Raw genomic sequence first — 19766 nt, forward strand, 5'->3', positions numbered from 1 at the left:
TCACTTACTTCTCCAGCCTATCACATTTTGAAATGAAATCCATTTAAAAATGGGATTTTATATTAAGTAACATTTTAAAAGGAATCAGTAGGTTGTGCTCTACCTATTAAAAATAAATCTATGTCTTTCAGTAGTGTGTTGGGTTTAGGTTTTATTCTAGGGTTTATTCTCAAAGCTACATAAGCAGATGGTCCTGCCCCAGAAATATTTACAAACAAGTCCAATCCTTGGTAATTGTGTCTGATCTTGTGAAGAAAATTACTGATGTGTGTTGGACTTGCAGAATTAGTTTCTCAAGAGACCCTGTTGATTTTAAGAGAATTGATGTGTTGGCTGCACAGGAAAGGCATTCACATGTAGATGCAAGTGGGATATAGCACTGGCCCAGAGAGAGCCAGAGATCTTGTAACTCTCCCTTTTTACATTAACTGGTTTTCTGACTGATTTTTTTTCCACAATACACTCATTTCTACGTTATTATTCCCTACCTTGAATGCTCTGAATAGCAGTCGTTGGCTTCCTTCAATGCAAGGAAATCTGATTACAGTGTTGCATCTTCAGTGTTTATATCACTAGTTATAATGTATCTAATTTAAGTAACTTTTTGGATGTGCTGGTACCTTTTTTGCTCAGTTTTTCTAGTTGCTTAGAGTTGCCTGTGTGAAGAGGAAGGCTACTAAAAACTTTCTAATTTATTTTACGTCGGTGAAGATGACTGATTAATTTAAAACTGATCCTGTTGAACTCACTGGCAATATTTATCCTTGTTCCACCAGATTGCAGCTACTTTAAAACCACAGCTCAAAGCAAAATACTTAGTTTTCAACACAACCACCAGTGGAATAATGAAGAAGATGCAAAAATATCTACCTCTAAGCTGTTGCTTTAAAAGGTTATCTAAAAATATCTGCATAAACCAGCTAAAAGATTTTACCAGATTATAATCGGTAATTATTATGGAAACATCTGATTTGGAAAAACCCATGACACATCTCACATTAAAAAAAAAAAAAAAAAAAAAAAAAAAAGGTAGAAAAAATATAAGCACTAATATTTCCATCAGTGCAGTGTTTAATGTCTCAGGGAAAGTGGGTCCTCAGTCAGCGAATACAGCTAAGTCTGTTTTGTGCTGTGGCAAATCCCATTGTGAAGAGGCTGTGAGTAATAAGAAGTGACAGCATAAGCATTTTCTGTTCAAAGTGATTTTACAGAAAGCATTATTTGCTGAGAAAAGTACACATATGGCTCCCATAATGCTGAAAGAGCAATGCTGTATCCATTTATTAGCACTAGTGTTGGGAGAGGAAGTTTTGCAAATGGTGTTCAGATTTAAAGCCTTTTTCTCTGCATTTCTATTCCATAAAACATCCTTAAAATCATAGGAATCAGACAGATAGGCAAGAGCAAGGCAAGAGTGTCTGCCAAGGGGATGTTTGGACAGTTTGTGAAGATGAGGATGGTGTCAGTAGCTGCACCTGCTGCTAAGGGGTCGCTCAAGAAGTCAAACAGCAGCAAAAATGCTCCTTCTTGGTGGAAGAGCCCAAGGGCCAAGAGCAGCTGTAATTTACAGTTCAAAGGGTGAGGCAGACCCTTGGAAAAACCTGGAGAGAGGGGTTTGCCCTCATACCAAAAACTACATTAATACATTAATACATTAATACGTTTTGGTGTTGGTGCTTCAGATCTCTCTGCTCCTTCTCACTCGGGCCCTCTTCTTGCCCTAAGCTATTGTTCCTATAGCAATGCTCACATCCTTGTCACACCCTCCTGTCCTGTCCTGTCCCTACTCTGAGCCAGCCAATAATGGTTGGACTGGAAAGAAAACCCAAGTAGTTTTGCTCTTACAACTTATGAATTTAAAGGATGAATTTGCCCCCTGTGGTATTTATATCTAAAGGAGTTTATTTTTGTTCTGCTTGGGGGATTGTTTGGGGGGTTTTTGTTTGTTTTTATTGCTTACCTTGGTTCTACAGCTTGTGGTTATAACCCTGATTCCTTGTGTGAGGCGTGCATGTTTGGCATGGACATTTCAATTTAAGTTAATACACATACATAATCAAATTCTAATATTCTGATTTCTGTAAATTGCTTACCAGTGTCTCACATTTACAAAACTACCCAAAGGAAATACTCAGAGCTTCACTTCCCGAAGCCTGACACCTCTTAACTTTTCAGGGAAAACAAAGGTCCCTGTGCTAACACCTGTTAGTGCTTGATAGTTCAAAACCAAAATGCCAATAGCAACATAAGTGCAATTTTAAAAAAGTCCTCATGACAATCACGTCAAATTTGATAGCTTGATATTTGGGATTGGCACTAGGGTTTTATGTATCTATCAAAAACACAAATAATTTGAAAACTGTTTGCTTTGGAAGTTAGTTCTGTATTTGCAAATAAAGTGTCTTCATTTTTCTGAGTTATTGTAATTTACTGCCTGTCTTAGATGCTCCACAACCAAGAAGCCTAAAATAAAAGTCTAATTCTTCCCATAGTAATTTGTTTTGGAAGAGATGGTTGAAGGAGTTGGAGGGTAGCAAAGGAGATTCAGGTCTCTCTCTCTTTCATGAATTCCAAAATTTCATTACAGGCCTCGATCACAAATGAAATGTTTCAAATACTTGTACTGCTTCCAGTAACCTCTTTCTCATCATCTCATAAAATTACCCCCAAGGAGAGTGAAGCTTAAATACTGATGGGTCTGAGTGTGTCACCAGTTATCTACTAAAGTGGAGACAATATTGTTTGTATTCAAGCATGAATTCCAATGACATTTAACAGAGTTAATTTTATCTTTATTTGGTATTACAAATTTTGCCTCATTCTGTTCACTCTGTTGCTTTCTTTGAAATGCCTCTCAAATTTCACTGGCACTGGACCATCGTTGGTGATTGCTGCCACATGCCTGTCTAGCATGAAAACATCTTTATTACTTCAGACAGTCTATCTTTAATGGCTTGGAGATATTTGCATCTGGCTTGGAATTATGGCAAGCCATAGTCATATTGAGAGAGCTGTTTGTTTGGTTTTAATGAGCATAAGCTACAGCTTACCATCAAGAAACTGCTTCAACTTAATAACACAGCAAATGACTTGTGCTGCTCAAATCCGTTCTGTCTGGGTGGTTTAATGGTTTAATAGGGGTGTGGGACCATTTTTAGCCATGGAGAATAAAGAGGGCTTCCATAGCATTACTGGCATCTTCATTTTGTATCAGCTCCAGTTTTAGACCAGCCTTGTGGAGATATGCATTGCAGCAACAAAGTTGAAGCAACGCATGTTGAAACATTTAGCGGGGATTTATAAGGAGAGAATATACCATTAAAATCTTCACACAGAGGGGAGATCCTTCCACCTTTCATGTACAAATCATGGCAATTTTCATTTCTCTTTTGGAGTGGCTGCTGTGTGTCTGATAAAATATATTAATGATGAATTATATGTCAAAAGAATTTACTCAGTGGTTGCTTTGCTAACACTGGTGTCATTTCTTCCCTACAGGTATTTCTGTAACAAAGAAGACTCATACATGTAAGTAATATCTTTTGATTTGGCATTCTCTCACAAATGGAATTTCTGTTAGGCTGTACTGTGGTGCTCAGACTAATTGATGTTAGTCTGGCCTGAGAAAGCTCCATTTTAAAAATTCTGGTGATTTTTTCGGCCTTAAGGGTTTCAGTTCTTGCCCGAAGTGTTGTTGGATATACAATGTGTGTGTGGGAATATGTGGTACTCATATATCTGTTAAGTCAGAGGGCAGAAAAAGAAAGTTGTGAGGAAAGGCAGAATTCTGTACTGTATCAACTGTATCTACCTTACAGCTGGCTGATAATTAACATATCCAGAAAATACAGGTGAGGAGAATGGTTATTTTTATGTCTGTTATATATGCAGTATGATTCAGGTAAAAATAATTTAATTGTACATCTTCTGTCCCTTCCTATGCACTAATCTATAAGATAAATCATTCTCTCCTTGTGCTTAAGGAACTCGATGAAAAAGTGGAAGTTCTTGTTTAGCTCTCAACCATCTAAGCAAGCAGCCCCCATAAGTGGTGGCCTTGGAAATGGCTGTGGATGTGTGCATTTATTTGCATATAAATTTATTCCAAATCCTCATCAAAGACATCATTTCTGGGGATCAATTCTTATCTGCCTTGCAGGGAGCTTGAAGGACAATTCTGAGAAAATACTGGGATTTATAGCTGAAGGAGTATGTCGAGATTCTTCAGATACTGTGGAGGTTTGGAAATCTGGTAGTGCAAGAATTGTACTTGCCCAGGATCTGAGACAGGAGTAGGCTAAAGCTGAGGCTATTACTCTCATGAAAACCTTCTTGCAAAACAGGTGCTAGGCTGCTCAAAATTTACTTATATATATGCATTTTATGCATTTTGAAGTATTTGCACCACAGCTGCTAGGGTGTCATAAAGTGTCTTACATGGCTTTCATTCTTATTTCATTCCTGGTTTTGTAATACTCGTGGAATGAAAAATCTGAATTGAGATGGTGAATTCTCACTGTGTAAAGTTAAAAAGCAGATTTGAGAATTTCAAATGAGAAGCTGATTTTTGTGAGTTTTGAAACAAATTTTAAATGTCTCAGACTTTTAGAGCATGATGATCCTCCTTTGCTTAGGTGGGCTTGCTGCTTCATGCATTCTGAGGGCTGGACCCTCTTTGGCTGAATGTTGGTTTTGTCGAACTTAATGAGAGCTGCAGACAGGCAGCTGAGGGCAGAATCTGACCCTGGGATTTTTGGTGAACATTTGACTGGGATTGACAGCACAGGACCCTGAAGTGTTCCATGTATCTACAGGCCAGGCAGTGTCCAGCTTCCTGGCACAGCCTTGCCCATGCCCCTTCTCTCGGGGCTGTGGGTGCTGGCTGTTTGTGCCAGCTCAGTCCTGTGGAGAGGTGAATGTTGGTTGCTAACACCCCCTGGCAATCAGCAAAAACCACCCTGGGTTTTGTAGAGCAGTGCCATGAACTGACCCACAGAGCCACAGCTCCAGCTCCAGTATTGGGAATTTTGTAGGGAAGATTAAGTGGTGAGCACAGGAAACATCCCCTGAGCCAGGCCACACTGGTGCAATGTTGTCACCATGTACCTCAGCTGAAGCTGCTTCAGGCCTGTGATGAAAAAAAGGATGTGTTCCTCAGCTGTGAGAGATGATTAGTACTGCTCACCATACAAGGCCTTTCATCTAGTTCAAACAGAAATTAGGGTCCCAGTGTCTTTCATGTTGAGAACTCTGTGCTTTTCTGAGAGAACTGTCAAAGAGCAGTTCCCCGATTTGTTAATCAGTTGTCATGCAATTGCTGAAGCATGAACAGAAAAGTTGCCTGAATAATGGGAAGATAAGCTTGTCCATTAAGAAGAGATTAAAATAGAAGGAGCAATAAGCTGTAATTGGCATGATGAAAATGTAAGCTATGTTTGCCAGCAAATATGTATGAGGTTTCATTCTGTTTTGGTTGAAGTTCTTTTAAAATTCATTCCTGTTATGACAAATTCTTATAGAGTAGAAATGGATGTAAATTGTGCATCTTTGGCATTTCAACATCATACACAAGAAGCTTTTTTTTCCTCTTGTTGCCTAGAATTAGGTTTTTTAATTTAATAGAAAAAGTAGCAAATAAAATTGATGGTTTTGGAATGAGTTAGAAAAAAATCATTTAATATAAACACCTAAATACAAGAATTACACAGTCTGAGTTGTTAACAACTCTGAATCACAGAGAAAGAGTTTGTGCACCAACATAGGCTCTAGAATTTGCCTATCATTTTGCATCAGTATAAATAATTTATCCAAATGAAGTTACATAGAGTAAGACTTCTGCAAAGAAATTTTTAAAAAAATTCTTGCAAACTTTTTGTGTAATGTATATATATTGCCTGCTCTGATTTTTAGAAAAATGGTGAAATTGTCTTATTCCAAATTTACGATGTGTGGCATATGAGGGTGTTGACTGACTGTAAACTACGACATTTCTAATGACCTTTGATTTAATTAGGGAGAAAGAAATGGAGTGGAGAAAATGAGTGAAAAAGAGGAAAGAAATTAATGGAGGGAAAAAAAAAATTAACATAATGCCAGAAAGTTTGATACATGATGCATTGCAGACATCAGATGAATCCTTTTCAGACTTCACCCTAACAGCTGTTTTAATTGTGAGGTTTCGAAATTGGTGGGGGTCTGTCTCCAGTACTTAATTTTTCCTGGGTTTATTGTTTGAGGGTCTGTGTACATTTTATCCCCTTCTTGACATCAATCTGTGATAAGTGTCCAGTCAGCTGAAACTGAACTCCTGTGCTGACGGCAGGTGCTCAGCTAGTTCTGAATTTAACAATATCTTAATATTTGTACACATTCAAAATAGTAGTGCTGAAGAAATGCAGGTTTTTCATAATGTAAATATATAAATAAAACCTGAGAGATTTTTATCCTTTTTGAAGCAATTAATTTTATCCAAGTAGTCTATTTCATTGGTGCTTCTCCACATTTTCTCTTTATCACAGTTAAAATGTTTCAAAATCTGACACTTTTAAACAGGGACTGCAATAGTCTTCCAAGGAGCACTGAGGGAATAAATGTTATCCACTCCAAAATGCCCTTCTTTGCTCATTTCAAGTTTAAGATTAAAAGGCTTTTGAGGAAAATTTCATGCCTTCTGCCTGTTTGTAGAATTATTCTCTTGAGCTCACATGGCTATTTGTCAGGTTAAGCATCACTTTGGATAAGCTGTAGTCTGTCAGATGGTAGAGGACAAGTCCTGTCTCATCTTCCATACAAAGTGGGACTTCGGGTCTTTCAGTTCTTTTTTGACTCGAGAAAGACATGACTGACATTTAGATTCTTTTCTGATCATTTGATTGGCAGTAATATTTGTAAAACAACCCTCTTCCTGCCATGTCTCATGCTCTGAAGAGAAAAGTACTCCAAGTGAATTGTAACTTTGCACAACTTCACCCTTTTTGCAAATTCAGAAAGCATTCATTGGATCATTGATGATAAAAATCTGAAATTCTAGGAAACAGAAGGCTGCAAAGGACCTGGCATTTAATACTAACTGACTGGGCTTTAGGCTGTCCTGAAGTCTATAGTATTTTGTTTCTGGCATTTTAAATCTAAATCTTGCCACACTTCATATAATTAGTTTCATGGCCTCTACCAGACCACTTGTGACTCAGAGCTATCACACAATTCAATCACCTTATTTTTCTTCAGATCTCTGTTTTATCTTGGGCACTGACTTTCTTAAATGAATTTGAACTTGACTGCCTCTCAAAGTAAGGAGTTTCCTGTGGATGCACCCGGAAGGCGAATATTGTACTGAATCCAGGATGTACTGGAACCTTCTTTCTCTCACTATTTGAGTTGTAAAGAGCCACAGTCAGAAGTTTTGAAGGAGTTTGATTGCATAGCTGGAGTCCCTATCTGCACTGATGACCAGATGCATTCAGTCATTTGCTTACCTTGCATCCATAAGAGAGTAAAACGTGCTAAGATTTTACAAGTCTTCCTCACAATTTTCTGTCCAGAGCTCCATTGGAATGTTGTTTCACAGCAGAAAAGGACCAGGAGCCCTGGCTCTGAGTGTCACACACATGTCAGAGCAGAGGTGGGGACCTGCAGGGGTGCTCTTACCTGGCTTGGATTAACCACGTGCTGCTTTGAGCTAGTGGCTGCTCACTGCACTCGACTTTGCAGTGGTAGTGCACCTCCAGTTCCCTGTCACCACAGTGTGGATCATGGCTTTTCTGAGCTGAGGCCAGAAGTGACAACTGCTTCATTCATTTAGACTAAGTTATCACCATTTGGAGAGAAAGAGCATGTTTTTTCTTGTGATTTATCAAGATATTTAAATTAATTTTTCTCAAACAACTATGTCAGTAGACATCTCTATATGTATTCCTTAATTTTGAGTGAACTGTTCCTTACTTAAATTGAAATTATCCTTTCAGTTAATTTCTGGCAGATAAGAAATGTTTCCAAAGCTAGATTCTGATTTTAATGACATGAACTTCTGCTGGAAAATAAAGTGGAAACCGTGCTTTTAATTTTTAGCACTAAATAAAACTATTTGCATGAAAAACTGGCAACTTTGTTGGCAAAGGGTAGGACTGAGCTCATCCCTTCTGCTATCCGAGATCCCAACCCTTTTTCTCACTGCCACATCATGCTCTGGGACTGTTCCTACACTCACCTGTAGGTGTTGGTCTCGGGGTGTATCTTGACTCGGTGTTCTTTGTTAAGCACGCAGGAACTCTGGACTAAGGGGGCAATTCACGTTTCAGGTTTGCACTGCACGTGGGAAGTCTTGATTGAAGCACAGGGAGGTCAGCTTGACTGCCCACTGTCCACGGTGTGTGACAAGAGCTGGGAGGCTGAGAGTGACAGAGTTCAGGTGTCTTCACCTGCCCCTTGTCCTGACAAGCCCCTGAGCCTTTGCCTGGACCTTGGAGTGCTGTGCCTGTATTGCTGCTACAACACAGCGAGCCAAAAAAAAGGAAAGCTTTGTTCATGAAGTCAAAGGCGTGTTCTTAACACTGTCCTGGGCAGGGATCCATTCCTGCATTGTGGCCTTCCTATCTTTGACTCTAAGCAATTACTAAGAAGAGCACACTGCTTGTTAAAAATGAAGTAGATTTGGGGCAGAAGACAGGTCTTCAGCTTCTCATATATCCAACTATTCTAGAACTGTTTTTCACCAAAGTTCTACAAGCATATATTAATGTTTGCAGCTTAATGGAACCCAAGGCCCAGATTTATCTTCTTCTCTGATTTTACTTTCAATATTGTATTTACTGCGACTGTCAAAGATTTCTCAGTGTTTGCTAGTTATCTTGTTTAATTGCATTAAAGAGAAAGCCACTGTGATTATTTTTTTCTGGTCTGATTTATAATTGCTTATCTACTGTGCATTGTATTCTCGACTTCACCTCATGTGTTTTGTGTGCAGACTAAAGTAAGTAAATGATACTTTTCCCTCACAAGACAGGAGCCTTCAGAAAACTGATGGTTAACAGGAACTGCTGTTAGCACCGAGGCCTAAAGAGAACAGGTGAAAACTAAACCCTGTCCCCTGAGGCCAATAAAATAGCTGTTTGGTCCCCTGTGTGTAACCTCCTAATAAATTTACTGGGCAGCTTTAAGATCCCTTGGGGGCTTCTCTGCAAGAGCATTCCTTCTCTTTGTTCAGATTGCTTATTAAAAATGATTTTATAATGAAGTTGCCTCAAATAGCTGCTACTTTCCTTCTTGTCCTTGAAGCACTGTTTGCCCTGATGAAGAATCTGAAGACAGCTATCTAGGGCTGTTTTCTTGTTCAAAACTTTTACCGAACTACTGCTACACTTTTTTCTTTTTTTTTTTTTTTCTTTTTTTTTCTCTTTTTTTTCTTTTTTTTTTTAAACTTCCCTGCTGTGAGCCAAAGGAAACCTCTTCATCAGCAGCTCAGTTTGTGCCTTTAATTCCCCTTTGAGGCCATCCCTGTGGAAAGTTTAGTTTGGTTGCCACACAAAACACAGTGTCAGTGGCTTGTTTGTTGCCTGAGAGAGAATGAATGTGTGGCCATATTATTGACTACAGGGACAAAGATGAAGGCATTGTCAAATAATGAGAGGAGGGAATATTTTTAAAGTCACAGAGTGTTTCTGGCTGGCTTGGGAGAAAGAGTGAATGCAATGGCACAGAATGGCAATGGATGGGGATGGGTGATGTCCATAACATGGCTGTGGGTGAAATCTGTGGATGATCTGGTTCTTCTTGGCAGTTCTGCACCAGTGAAATATTTTCTCTATAAAAACTCCAACATTTGTGAGAGAGACCAGTCCCTTTACCCATGTGGAAACAGCCATGGGTAAAGGTAAAGTATCAAAAGAATTGTTATTAATGTATGTTTTGTGTCCTCACAGAATAACGAGACAAACCTGGTGCCTCTAATCTTCTCTTAGCTGCCCAAAAGCTTGGCATGTGCCTGGGCCCAAACCCTTTGGCACACTTGGAAGGAACGTTTCATTTTCCCTAAGGCTGATAGAACAGGCAATTAAATGCACTGCCCTGGAAGTCCCATGGGGAACTCTGTCTATTACCTGCATGGAAGATAATATCAGGTCTCTTCTCTGGTTTGTTCTGAGTATATGGAGCACCTTCTATCTGCTTGGGGTTTTTGGCTATAACCATTATTTATGGGCATACTTTGCTGTAAGTTTTCTGGTAAATACCATCAGAGAGAGGTTTTGGTGCCTTTAATAATGAAGCAGTATGCAAACTAGAGCAAGGGAAAAACTGCAAATGAGTTGAAAAGTAATTTTAACAAATGAAGATTGATAAGTATTTGCAAAATGTTAATAATCCAGTATGAAAATTTGTGTCCCTGTGTGTTGGATTACAGATCAAATACTTCTAAGTTTCAAATCAATATATTCCAGTTCTGCTCACATTTCATTTATTTTTCTGGTCGCCCTTGTGGAAGCAAAAGATGGGCAGAGACATTTTATTTAATGTTTAAAAAATATCTGGAGGCCCATGTTTTGAGGAATGATGAAGTGCTTGGAGAGCATTAAGGGGTTTCTGACGTTAGAGAGCTAAATTTTGTTAGTGTGTTTGATGGTTATTAAAAGATTGTGGATGTGACTCAAAAATGAATTTGAACTGTTTGTGGATGCAGGCAGTAAATACATTGGAAATGTCTGTAGTGTTCTCGTGTACCCAAATCTTGCTTTATAATTTCATAGAAGTTGCTCTTGCATGTTTTGTACCCTTCTTTTTTAATTCCTAAGGCTGTCTATCCGATGTAGGAAATAAGGAAGTGGTGAACACCTCCTGTGGTGCAATGCACTTTAACAGGGAAGGTGCAGGACTGCTCTGATTCCTATTGCAGCTGCTTCAGTGAATCCTGCTGGCTGAAACGTGCTCTCATCAGCCCTCTTAGCATTGCCGATGTTTTTGTTGTTTTTAAAATCTCCTGTCTTTAGAAGTCTCACAGCTGTTACAGAAGTTAATGTTTCCAGCTTGGTAAGAACAGCTGTCCACAGTTTTGGTGTGTTCCTTGGTTATAGAAGAGAACTTTGTTATGGGCTGAATCTAAGCTTAAAAATATCTGATATTCTTCACAGTCTAAGACTTTAATCCAACTCTGAGAGCAGTAGGAGTTGTTCTTTGCAAAGTCATTAAGTTAATTTTTTTTTTCAGTTTTTGAATGTCTTGGGCAGCAGAAAACTGGCAGATGAGACTTCTCCAAATCTACTTTTGTATTCTGCATATTTTTTCAATGCAAACAGTGTGAAAGCAAATAGGAAGTGTTACTGCTCATGACTTTCTTCTTTAATGTATGGGTTGCATATTTTGGCTCTGAATAGTCTAAGTCTAGCCAGCTCTAACTATGCTTACAGGGAAATACTTTTGACTACATCCTTTCCAGTAGCTCCCTAAGAAATATCTGTACTTTCTAAACAAGACTTGTGCAAGACTCATTTGGTTTGATTTGGTCAGTTCCTTGAAGTCACCTCAATATTTATAGAAAGGTGAACCTTTGTGAATGGATGGCCACCAGATACAGCAAAGTGTTGGGATTAAATTAGGGTTAAAATTAGGATTAAAACATGATCTTCATACCATTTGTTCAAACATCAAAAGTCCAAGTGGGTGTTTTTTCTATGGATGTATTGCTGCTACCTTTTTTCACGCTTTGAGAAGAATCTGTGGAGTTTTCTGCTTACATTCATTTCCCTTCATGGCATTGTTTATAACACAATGCTGCATTTTTTTTGTAGTAAGGCTGAATTCTAATGATTCTAAAGCAAGCACAGTCATAGGGACTTCTCCAAAGTTGGTATCTGAACCAAAAAAAGCACATTTTATTATCTGAATTTTGAAACCAGGGACTGATTCCATCATTCCTAATAGACTCATTTATTTGACAGTGCATTGCTAGACTTGAGCACTTGCCATTCTGACACAGCTATTGAACCTGAAAAGGGCTCTTTAATGTATGTTGATAGCTAAGCTTAATAAGGACTGTGAAAATATTGGAAATTTTGCAGCCTTTCTCTAAGCACATCAACCTAGAATTATTTAAATGTTGACCCAGCTGGGAGCACAGTCTGATGCAGACAGTAACTAAGGCAGCTCCTTGTGGCAGATCAGGTAATCACTTCAACTCATAATGAGGAGCTTGTTCTTAATGTCATGACCAAATGATGATCATATTTGTAAAGCTCCTAATTTAAATATAGTTTTGCTGGTCAGGTTTTTTTTCCCTATAAGTCTCCTAACATGATGAAGTAGAAAGGACAAAAAGTTTTAAAGGGCAATGTGAGTCAGTCTAAAGAGCTAAAACTTGAAGCTGAAAAGGAACAGAAACTGATCAACCCAAAATCAAATAGAATCCTGAGGGAATTTGGGATACAGACTTCTTAAAATTCAGCTTTTCAACTTTTTTCCTTTTGTTTTCAGAACACTTGAGCAGTTTTGAGCTATATTGCCAAAATTCTATGTCTTTGTGTATATTGCTTAACTGCAGAGAATGGGAGGGCAAGGAGGAGAACTGTGCAGACAGCATTTCAGAAATCTTGCCAGATATGAGTTACAGTTAGGAATAGAGGTGATTTTTGAGGTTTACATGCATCAAACCATAGTGACAGATACTTTGGTTTGAATTTGAGTTCTTAAATGTCAGCTGCTTTTGTAATTTGCACGAGGGGTGGGAAGATAGTTTGGGTGAGCAGATGACTATGCCCACACACAAATTCCTTCTGCAAAATTCTTCATTAAACTGAAAGACTCAGGAGAAATGGTGGCTGGTGTTAGTTTGGTATAGAGGAATAGTTAAATGTTCTCATGTCTTAGTAGTTGTGTTTCAGCTGAAAACACGAGAAAAAATACAGTGCATTCCCAATAACACAAAATGACACCATTTTCCTATAATGCCAAAATTACTTATTTTGAATTAACCGTACATTCACTATAAAAGAATAGTTAAAATATATGTGCTTTGGCATGTGCCGATTAGTGCACATTGAAATGAGCAGCACAGTATTGAAATAACCTTTTTTCTAAATATGTTTTGTGCAGGAGAGGAGAGACAGAGGCTATGTCAGTAATAAAACTGCATCCTCCAGTGTGAATACCTTTGCATTGTGTGTAAATATCCATTTATCTCTTGCTTTTAAAACACATGGTAGTAGAACCTTGATTCAGTCTTTAACCCCACTGCAGTCACCTTGCCTTAAATTACTTTTTTGTCTGGGTTTGGATTCACAGTTCACTTGATCAAAGCAATAGATCTCACTTAAATAGAAGTTACTGTTTTGTGGGATTGCATCTGGGACTTTGGGAAGTTTCCTGTCTTAACCTTACTGCCATTAATGGTTATATTCTCAAGTTCAACTAGTACTGAACCTTCAACAAGTTACTGTAAAAAACATGAGCAGTGAATTAAATAGGAAGCCTTTACCAAGAGGATGATGTCTTGGCTAGAAAAACTAAAACTTGTGAGGCGTTTTTGTTATCTGGCTTAGCTTCCCCTGTGTGTATCAGAGGTTTTTGTTTAAAGTGAGCACAAACTATCAGTTGTGAGGTGCAGCACTGTCACTTGCTTTGCAACAGACTAGGCACGCCCTCAAAGCAAAGCAATTTCCTCTCTCTCTCTCTCTTCTTTTTTATTTTCTTTTTTTGAGGTGTTTACCACAACTTCAAAGGCTGGTTCACAGGAGTAGTGGTGTTCTTGCAGTTTTCTGGAAATTCAAACAAGCCTTTATTTAATCTCGGTGCAACACAGGTAGGGAAACCTCTGGTTTCAGAAAGCCACTACATGACCAAAGGCATTTAGTGATTTCCTCTTAGATAAAGCCATCAGTTGATAACCACCATCCTTCTCACCCATGCTTGTCTGAAGAACTGTTTCGTTATCTTTGTTATGTTACCTAACTGATATGGAGGTGTGATACTTGCTGGCTGTAAAGGCAGATTCTTCTACAGATGAGGCAAATTTCCTGTTTAAAGTCTTCACATTTCTTTCACTCTGACCCTTTTTTCCTTTTCCCTGCCTATATTGGTATCTTAGTCCAGAGTTATGGTCCTTGAAGTAAAGGTGGATGTAAAGAGGTCATTCAAAAATATGATTTTACATGCTGTTTGAGGACATAAGGGTACTAAAGGCTGGCTGAAAATAATGTTCCTGTTAAACAGAGCTTGAGATATTTCAAAAAATATTTCACTGAAAGTCTCAATTTTTTTTCCTGCAGTTTTCAGAAGGGAGGTAAGAAAAGCCCTTGTTAACTCAGAGCAGGGTGAGTTGTCCTTCATATGGGATGGTGGTGGCATGACTTTAAGAGCTGACCTAGAAATGAGGCAGTTCAGGTACTTCAACCTTAAATTTCCACGTCCTGTCAACAGGACTTCACCACCTCACTGTCAGCTGTTTTAAGAGTACATTTTAGCACAAAATCCTGTCTTTAGAAGCAGTAATGTAAATTTCTCTGGAACATTTTGTCTTTGAGAAGCCAGCAATGTTGACACCGAAAAATCCCTGTTCTAACAGGGAGCCTTTTAAAAGAGAGAGACAGAGAACCTCAACTATAGAACAAGTAATTTAAGAAGTTGTTATTATTATTCTTTATGAAGCTAACACCTAGCAGCCCTAGTTTACAAAAGAAATTCCCTTTACTGTGGGTTCATTTGCTGCTTTTCACTGGTATTGGAGGGGAGGTTGTATGACAGCATTGCAACCCAGCACCTGCTTTATAAATAAACTGCTTTCCTCACTCTGCATTAAATCAGCAGTTCAACCTGGGGTCCAGCCTAGCAAGTGGTGGTGTGTCCTGGTAAGCAATACACTGGGAAGGTTTACATGTAACTGCTTATTTCCTTTTCTCATGATCCTGACATCACAAAGCTGAGCATTTCAGTGTGATGGATCTTTTATGTTCTGCACAGGCAGAAAAGACTCTGCATGTCTGTTGTGGCTATAGGCTGTCAAGTAAATCCTGTTTTTTCTGTTGTGTCAGATTTGGCTTGTGTGTTCCAAATGACTTCATGGCACTGTCATAGGAGCCTCCATGATGCTTCTCTCCAAATCAGACTTGTAGTGCTCCTTTTGTCAACCCAAAGGAGGTAGGAAGAGAAACAGAAGCTTCAGCTGAAGAACGGGTCAAACTGTGTTTAAAGACCACAGGAGCTGAATGATGGCAGTTTTCATATTTGAACCATTAAATCTCTGAAATTTCTGCTTGCTTCCAGTGAGATTGCAACACGTCACACTTCTACTTCCTTGCAACAAGATAAGCACGCCCAGATTATAAAATCAGAGTTCTGAGCCTCTTTCAAAAGAGCATTTCAAGCATAGTCCAAGAATCTCTGTGCAGCAGCAGCTACCAACTGAAATCTGACACTGTCTATGCTCTGAACATATCATATTCATAAAAACAACTTTTTTCTTTTTACTAGAAGCCTTCGCTTCTTTAATTGTTGCACTCTTCATTTTCCTCACAAAACTTTTCCCCTTAAAGACATGTCCAAAGCAGGTGTAGTGACATTAAAAAAGCAAATGGGAAAATTGTATACCTTTTGGAATCAGTAAAAAAGCTGCCCTTGGCTTTGGAGCCAGAAGAGCCACTTCAGAGCCACTTTGTTCACTGACAAGTGGTGTAGCTTCTCCTTTATTCCCACAGTGGTACAGCATACTTTATTTAGTTGTTTTTCACTCTATTATAAAAGTATTAATTTTGATAAGGAAAGAAATCAGGATCTTATCAGACTATTTGCCAGTAAAGTTGGGGTAATAGAGTTCTCCCAAACTGCCCTCTCTGTGTGTTAGTTCTCTCTACTTTGAGTTATCAAATGCAGAACTCTTGGTACTTTAAAATAAATTTCAAAAACATATCTTTATTCCTCATTTTAAAGGAAGTAACAATAACTCCATAAGCTATTCTGTTTAACACTTCATTGGTTATGTAGCATAAACGTGAATCCTAAGCTACTTGATTTTTAGTGCATTTTTGTCAGATGATTTTTTAAATTTAATTTTTGGTGCTTAGCGCTGAGAAAACGATTTTTCATTTTGTTTCTAACCATGTGTTTTCATGGAAACAAACCATCTAGAACACATTGTATTTCTATGAAAACACAAGCTTATTAAATGTCAAACACTTTATGTTTTCCTGGCAGTCATCTTGAAATTGGCTCATTCACTGTGTCAGTGTTGTATGATGTAAGTTTAAAACTGTCATATTGTCAATGTTCAGACATTAAAAGGTCTGAAGTCTCACACATGGGGGAGGAGGAATTAGGCTCTTGTCAATGAGCAGGTGGTGATAATTTAGGCACGTTTGTTTGAGGTTTGTATTAAGTTAATAGAAACTCTCTAGTCTGAGTATCCTCAAATATTTAAGCTGATAAAGAGGTGGCGTCAATGTTGAAGTCAGAGTCATTTGTGCTTACTAAGGGCTGACTATAAATATCAGGGCTGCTGGTGGAGCTTGGAGTGTCTTTGCACATTTAACTTTATCACTCAGCTCATGCATTGCAGAAATTGCTTTAAAAAGCAGTGAAGCTGGGAGGAACTGCCCTCATGGCTGGACAGATCCTGTGCTTCTGGAGCTGGTGGATCCTTCGGGCTGTGTAGGGAGGGCTTGAGCACTGCTTACCCATTTTGCAATATAACTGAGGGTCACATTGTAACAGGCTGAAAAATTCCTTTGAAAGCAAGATTGGCTCCTGGAAGAGAGAGGAGCCCCCTGAGTGAGTTTATGGCCCTGTCCTGGTGTCAGGGAGGAAGAGAGTGTTGGATGAGCTGTGGTTGATTGGGAAGTGAACCTGTTTTATGGACACTGCACTCACATCCCAGTCTGTCACTGCTCTACTGGCAGGTGAGGTGGGCATCAGGCTGTTAAATAAAAGATGAAGGAAGCATTTGATGCATCTGGAGCAAAATGCACAGGTCACAGTAGAAAAAATGTTATCTTCTCTAAGATAGGAAATACTGGTACAAGAAAATCCCTTTTAGCTCTCCAGCCCCCATCATCCTTACACTTGAAACAACATCCACAGCTCTAGTGTCCCACTAAGCTTGACATTTCCAATACATGTGGATTAACAGGCAGTAAAAATAATTTTGCATTTATCATGCTGTGCTTTATTTTATAGAATAAACTGGTGTTGATTTTATGGTTGATTACAATATGACTGTACTCCGAAGTAGCTCACATGCAGAAATCTTCAGGATTAATTTATGAGTTTAGTTACATACATTATCCTATCACATTATGCAAATAATTAGGAAGAAAATACCTATTTAGCTTATTTATTCTCTCTGTAGGGAAAATGTACACATTTTATATGCATGTTTCAACTATATTTCACCTCCTTGTGATTGTGAAAAAGCTTTTAATATATTTCTTTACCATGAATTTTAAATTTCACAGTGGAATTGTGAACCACAGCTGTGTAACCACAGCTAAATGGTTTGTTTTGCACTCTAATGGATGAGATTTAAATCCAGTTTTTCACATCATACAGGAAACGTCTTTCAATATTCTTTTGACTCTGTTCCATGCTGCAAAACCAAAGACAATTTCTCATTGTTGGAAATTGACTTTAAAGTAGTAAAGAAGGTCTAAGTTCCTTACTCAGAGTTTGTCTAACAGCTGTTCATCTTTCAAACTCTCCCTGGGGTCTACACTTGCACCTGTGTGGAGTCTGAGCAGGAGCTGTGAGAAAGCTCCACTCGTGGTCAGCCCTTGGTGGCTGAGATCTGGCCCAGATCTCTGGTGTGATGGTTCTTCCCTTCACAGCTCAGCTCGCAAACCTGACCCTGCCACGAGCATCCCTCACCCTCAGAGCTGTCCTTGTGTGTGTCTGCAGCAGCCCTGCCTGTGCCTAATGACAGACATCCACCTGAGACAAGCCCAATGACTCGTGAAATCCCAGCACCGGGCACGTGCTGCTTGCTTAGTGTTACACACGAACTGAAAGCACACGGGGAATTTATCACTTCCCAATTTCCGTGCCTGAAGTGGGTGTTTGATTATCTGAAAGAGGCAGTGAATGTTTACAGAGATTTGCGTAAGAGTCATTTTTCATTTCACCTTGCTGATGGACACAGTGGATTTCTGAGCCTGGTTATATTCTGCTGCATTTGACAGTATTTTTTTTTAATGTGTAAGTGTCATAGATCTTGTACTGTATATCAGAATATATCAGGTGTGTTGGTATGAAGCTGTCATTTAATTTTAAAGGAAGGATGAAACTATGTGAATGGTGCTGAGCCATGATGTCATAAACTTTGTACTGCCTAGACTCTGTATTTGAAGTGTGATTTTTTTCTCCATATAGTAGCAGAATAATTTTCTGAATTTTCCCCACAATAGCTTTTCTCTCTATGGTATCTCTTATGCTAACAATGTTACTAAATGAAATCATGATTTCTTAGCCTCACCCATGAGCCAGAGGGAGATTTACTGGAGGTGTATCAATATCTGTTTTTATTAATGTTCATACACTCTGTGCAAACTTCTCTGTACATGTTTACAACTCACTCATATCTGAACTTGAGGTAAGGTGTAAAGACTGCAGAGCCCTAAAGCCGTGTCTGCTTTGCCAGGTCATGCAGATGAAGGGGAATGGATCTAACACTGCACAGCCCTTGCCTCAGAGGATCTGACATCCACACTGTTTGGGGTTGGGCTGTTTGCTGACTTTGGAGTACATCGGGTGTGGTGGCAGGAAGCCTCTTGCAGTGCATTTTCTGTATTGTCCGGGAGGGCATCTTTCAGTCCAGTTTCCTCAGAAAGACACCCTGTTCGTGTGCCCTTGGGCCCCTGATGCAAACCAGAGCAGGGAAGTGATGGGGACAGCGGCTACAAAGCACCTTCCTGATTCAAACACACGCTCCAAAGGTGCAAGGGCAATTTGTGTATGGGACGAAAAATCCCCTAGCCAAAGTGGTGTTTGCTGTACCAGCTCTGCTAAACTACCTTTGGCAAGTGTCCTCATTTCCCTCTAGCCTTTCTGTTCTCTCAGAATGGTCCCCGTGACCACTGCCCATCTCAGTCACATCATGGGAACAGACGACTCCTCTGCTGCTCCAGAGACCACCTGTGAGCTTTGGGAGAGGACGAGCTGTTCATTCCTTACTGAAGGTTAATCGTATTCTACTTTTAGCAGTGCCTCTGTTCAGAATTAACTGGTGGTTGGAGAATGCTCTTTATGTTGTTCTTCAGTTTGTAAAGGCAAGTCAGATTGATTTTCTGGTTTTTTGTTCTGATTTCTGTGGTGTAGCATATCCAGTATAAGAACCTGAAGTTCACTCCACTATTTAAAGAAGTGCTGGAATTCAGTATCAGCAGTAGCAGTAGTTATTATTATTATAAAAATTACCACATACAGAGAAAACATTTAGTGGGGTGAAAGGGAGAAAGGCTGTTTTGTGTCCCTTACACAATATAAAAATGATCATTGAAATGCAACTTATAATACTCTTCTCTATTGTTCTTGTATAGATTCAGGCCCAAAAGTTACATTGCTCATTTTGGAATTTATTGTTTCCAGTGCTCAAAGCAGTGGAGATATACAGGGAAAAGAAGAAAACAAGGAGCACCATAAAGAAAGGCTTTCCACACAGAACCCAATTCTTTTGCAGGTGTACACGTGTGACCTTTTTCTTGTCATTATCTATGCATACAGAGCCTCTGATTCAGAAATTTTTTTGACAGTGTAATGCACTGCAGTAAAGCTTTTGCTGCCTTGTCTTTCTCACTCAAAAT

At 39.0% G+C, this 19766-nt stretch overlaps 1 protein-coding gene across 2 annotated transcripts in view; it reads left to right on the top strand.

Moving 5' to 3' along the window:
- Nucleotides 1-19766, top strand: part of RORA (RAR related orphan receptor A) — a 360061-nt gene that overhangs the window by 243615 nt on the left and 96680 nt on the right. For both annotated transcript variants that reach the window (XM_014879113.2, XM_088172411.1), the window contains exon 2: nucleotides 3499-3528. In XM_014879113.2, coding sequence (XP_014734599.1) covers nucleotides 3499-3528 — 30 coding nt within the window. The remainder of the gene's footprint in view (nucleotides 1-3498; nucleotides 3529-19766) is intronic.

Source organism: Sturnus vulgaris, chromosome 13, assembly GCF_052056855.1.
Source record: "Sturnus vulgaris isolate bStuVul1 chromosome 13, bStuVul1.hap1, whole genome shotgun sequence".
Classification (NCBI taxonomy): Eukaryota; Metazoa; Chordata; class Aves; order Passeriformes; family Sturnidae; genus Sturnus; species Sturnus vulgaris.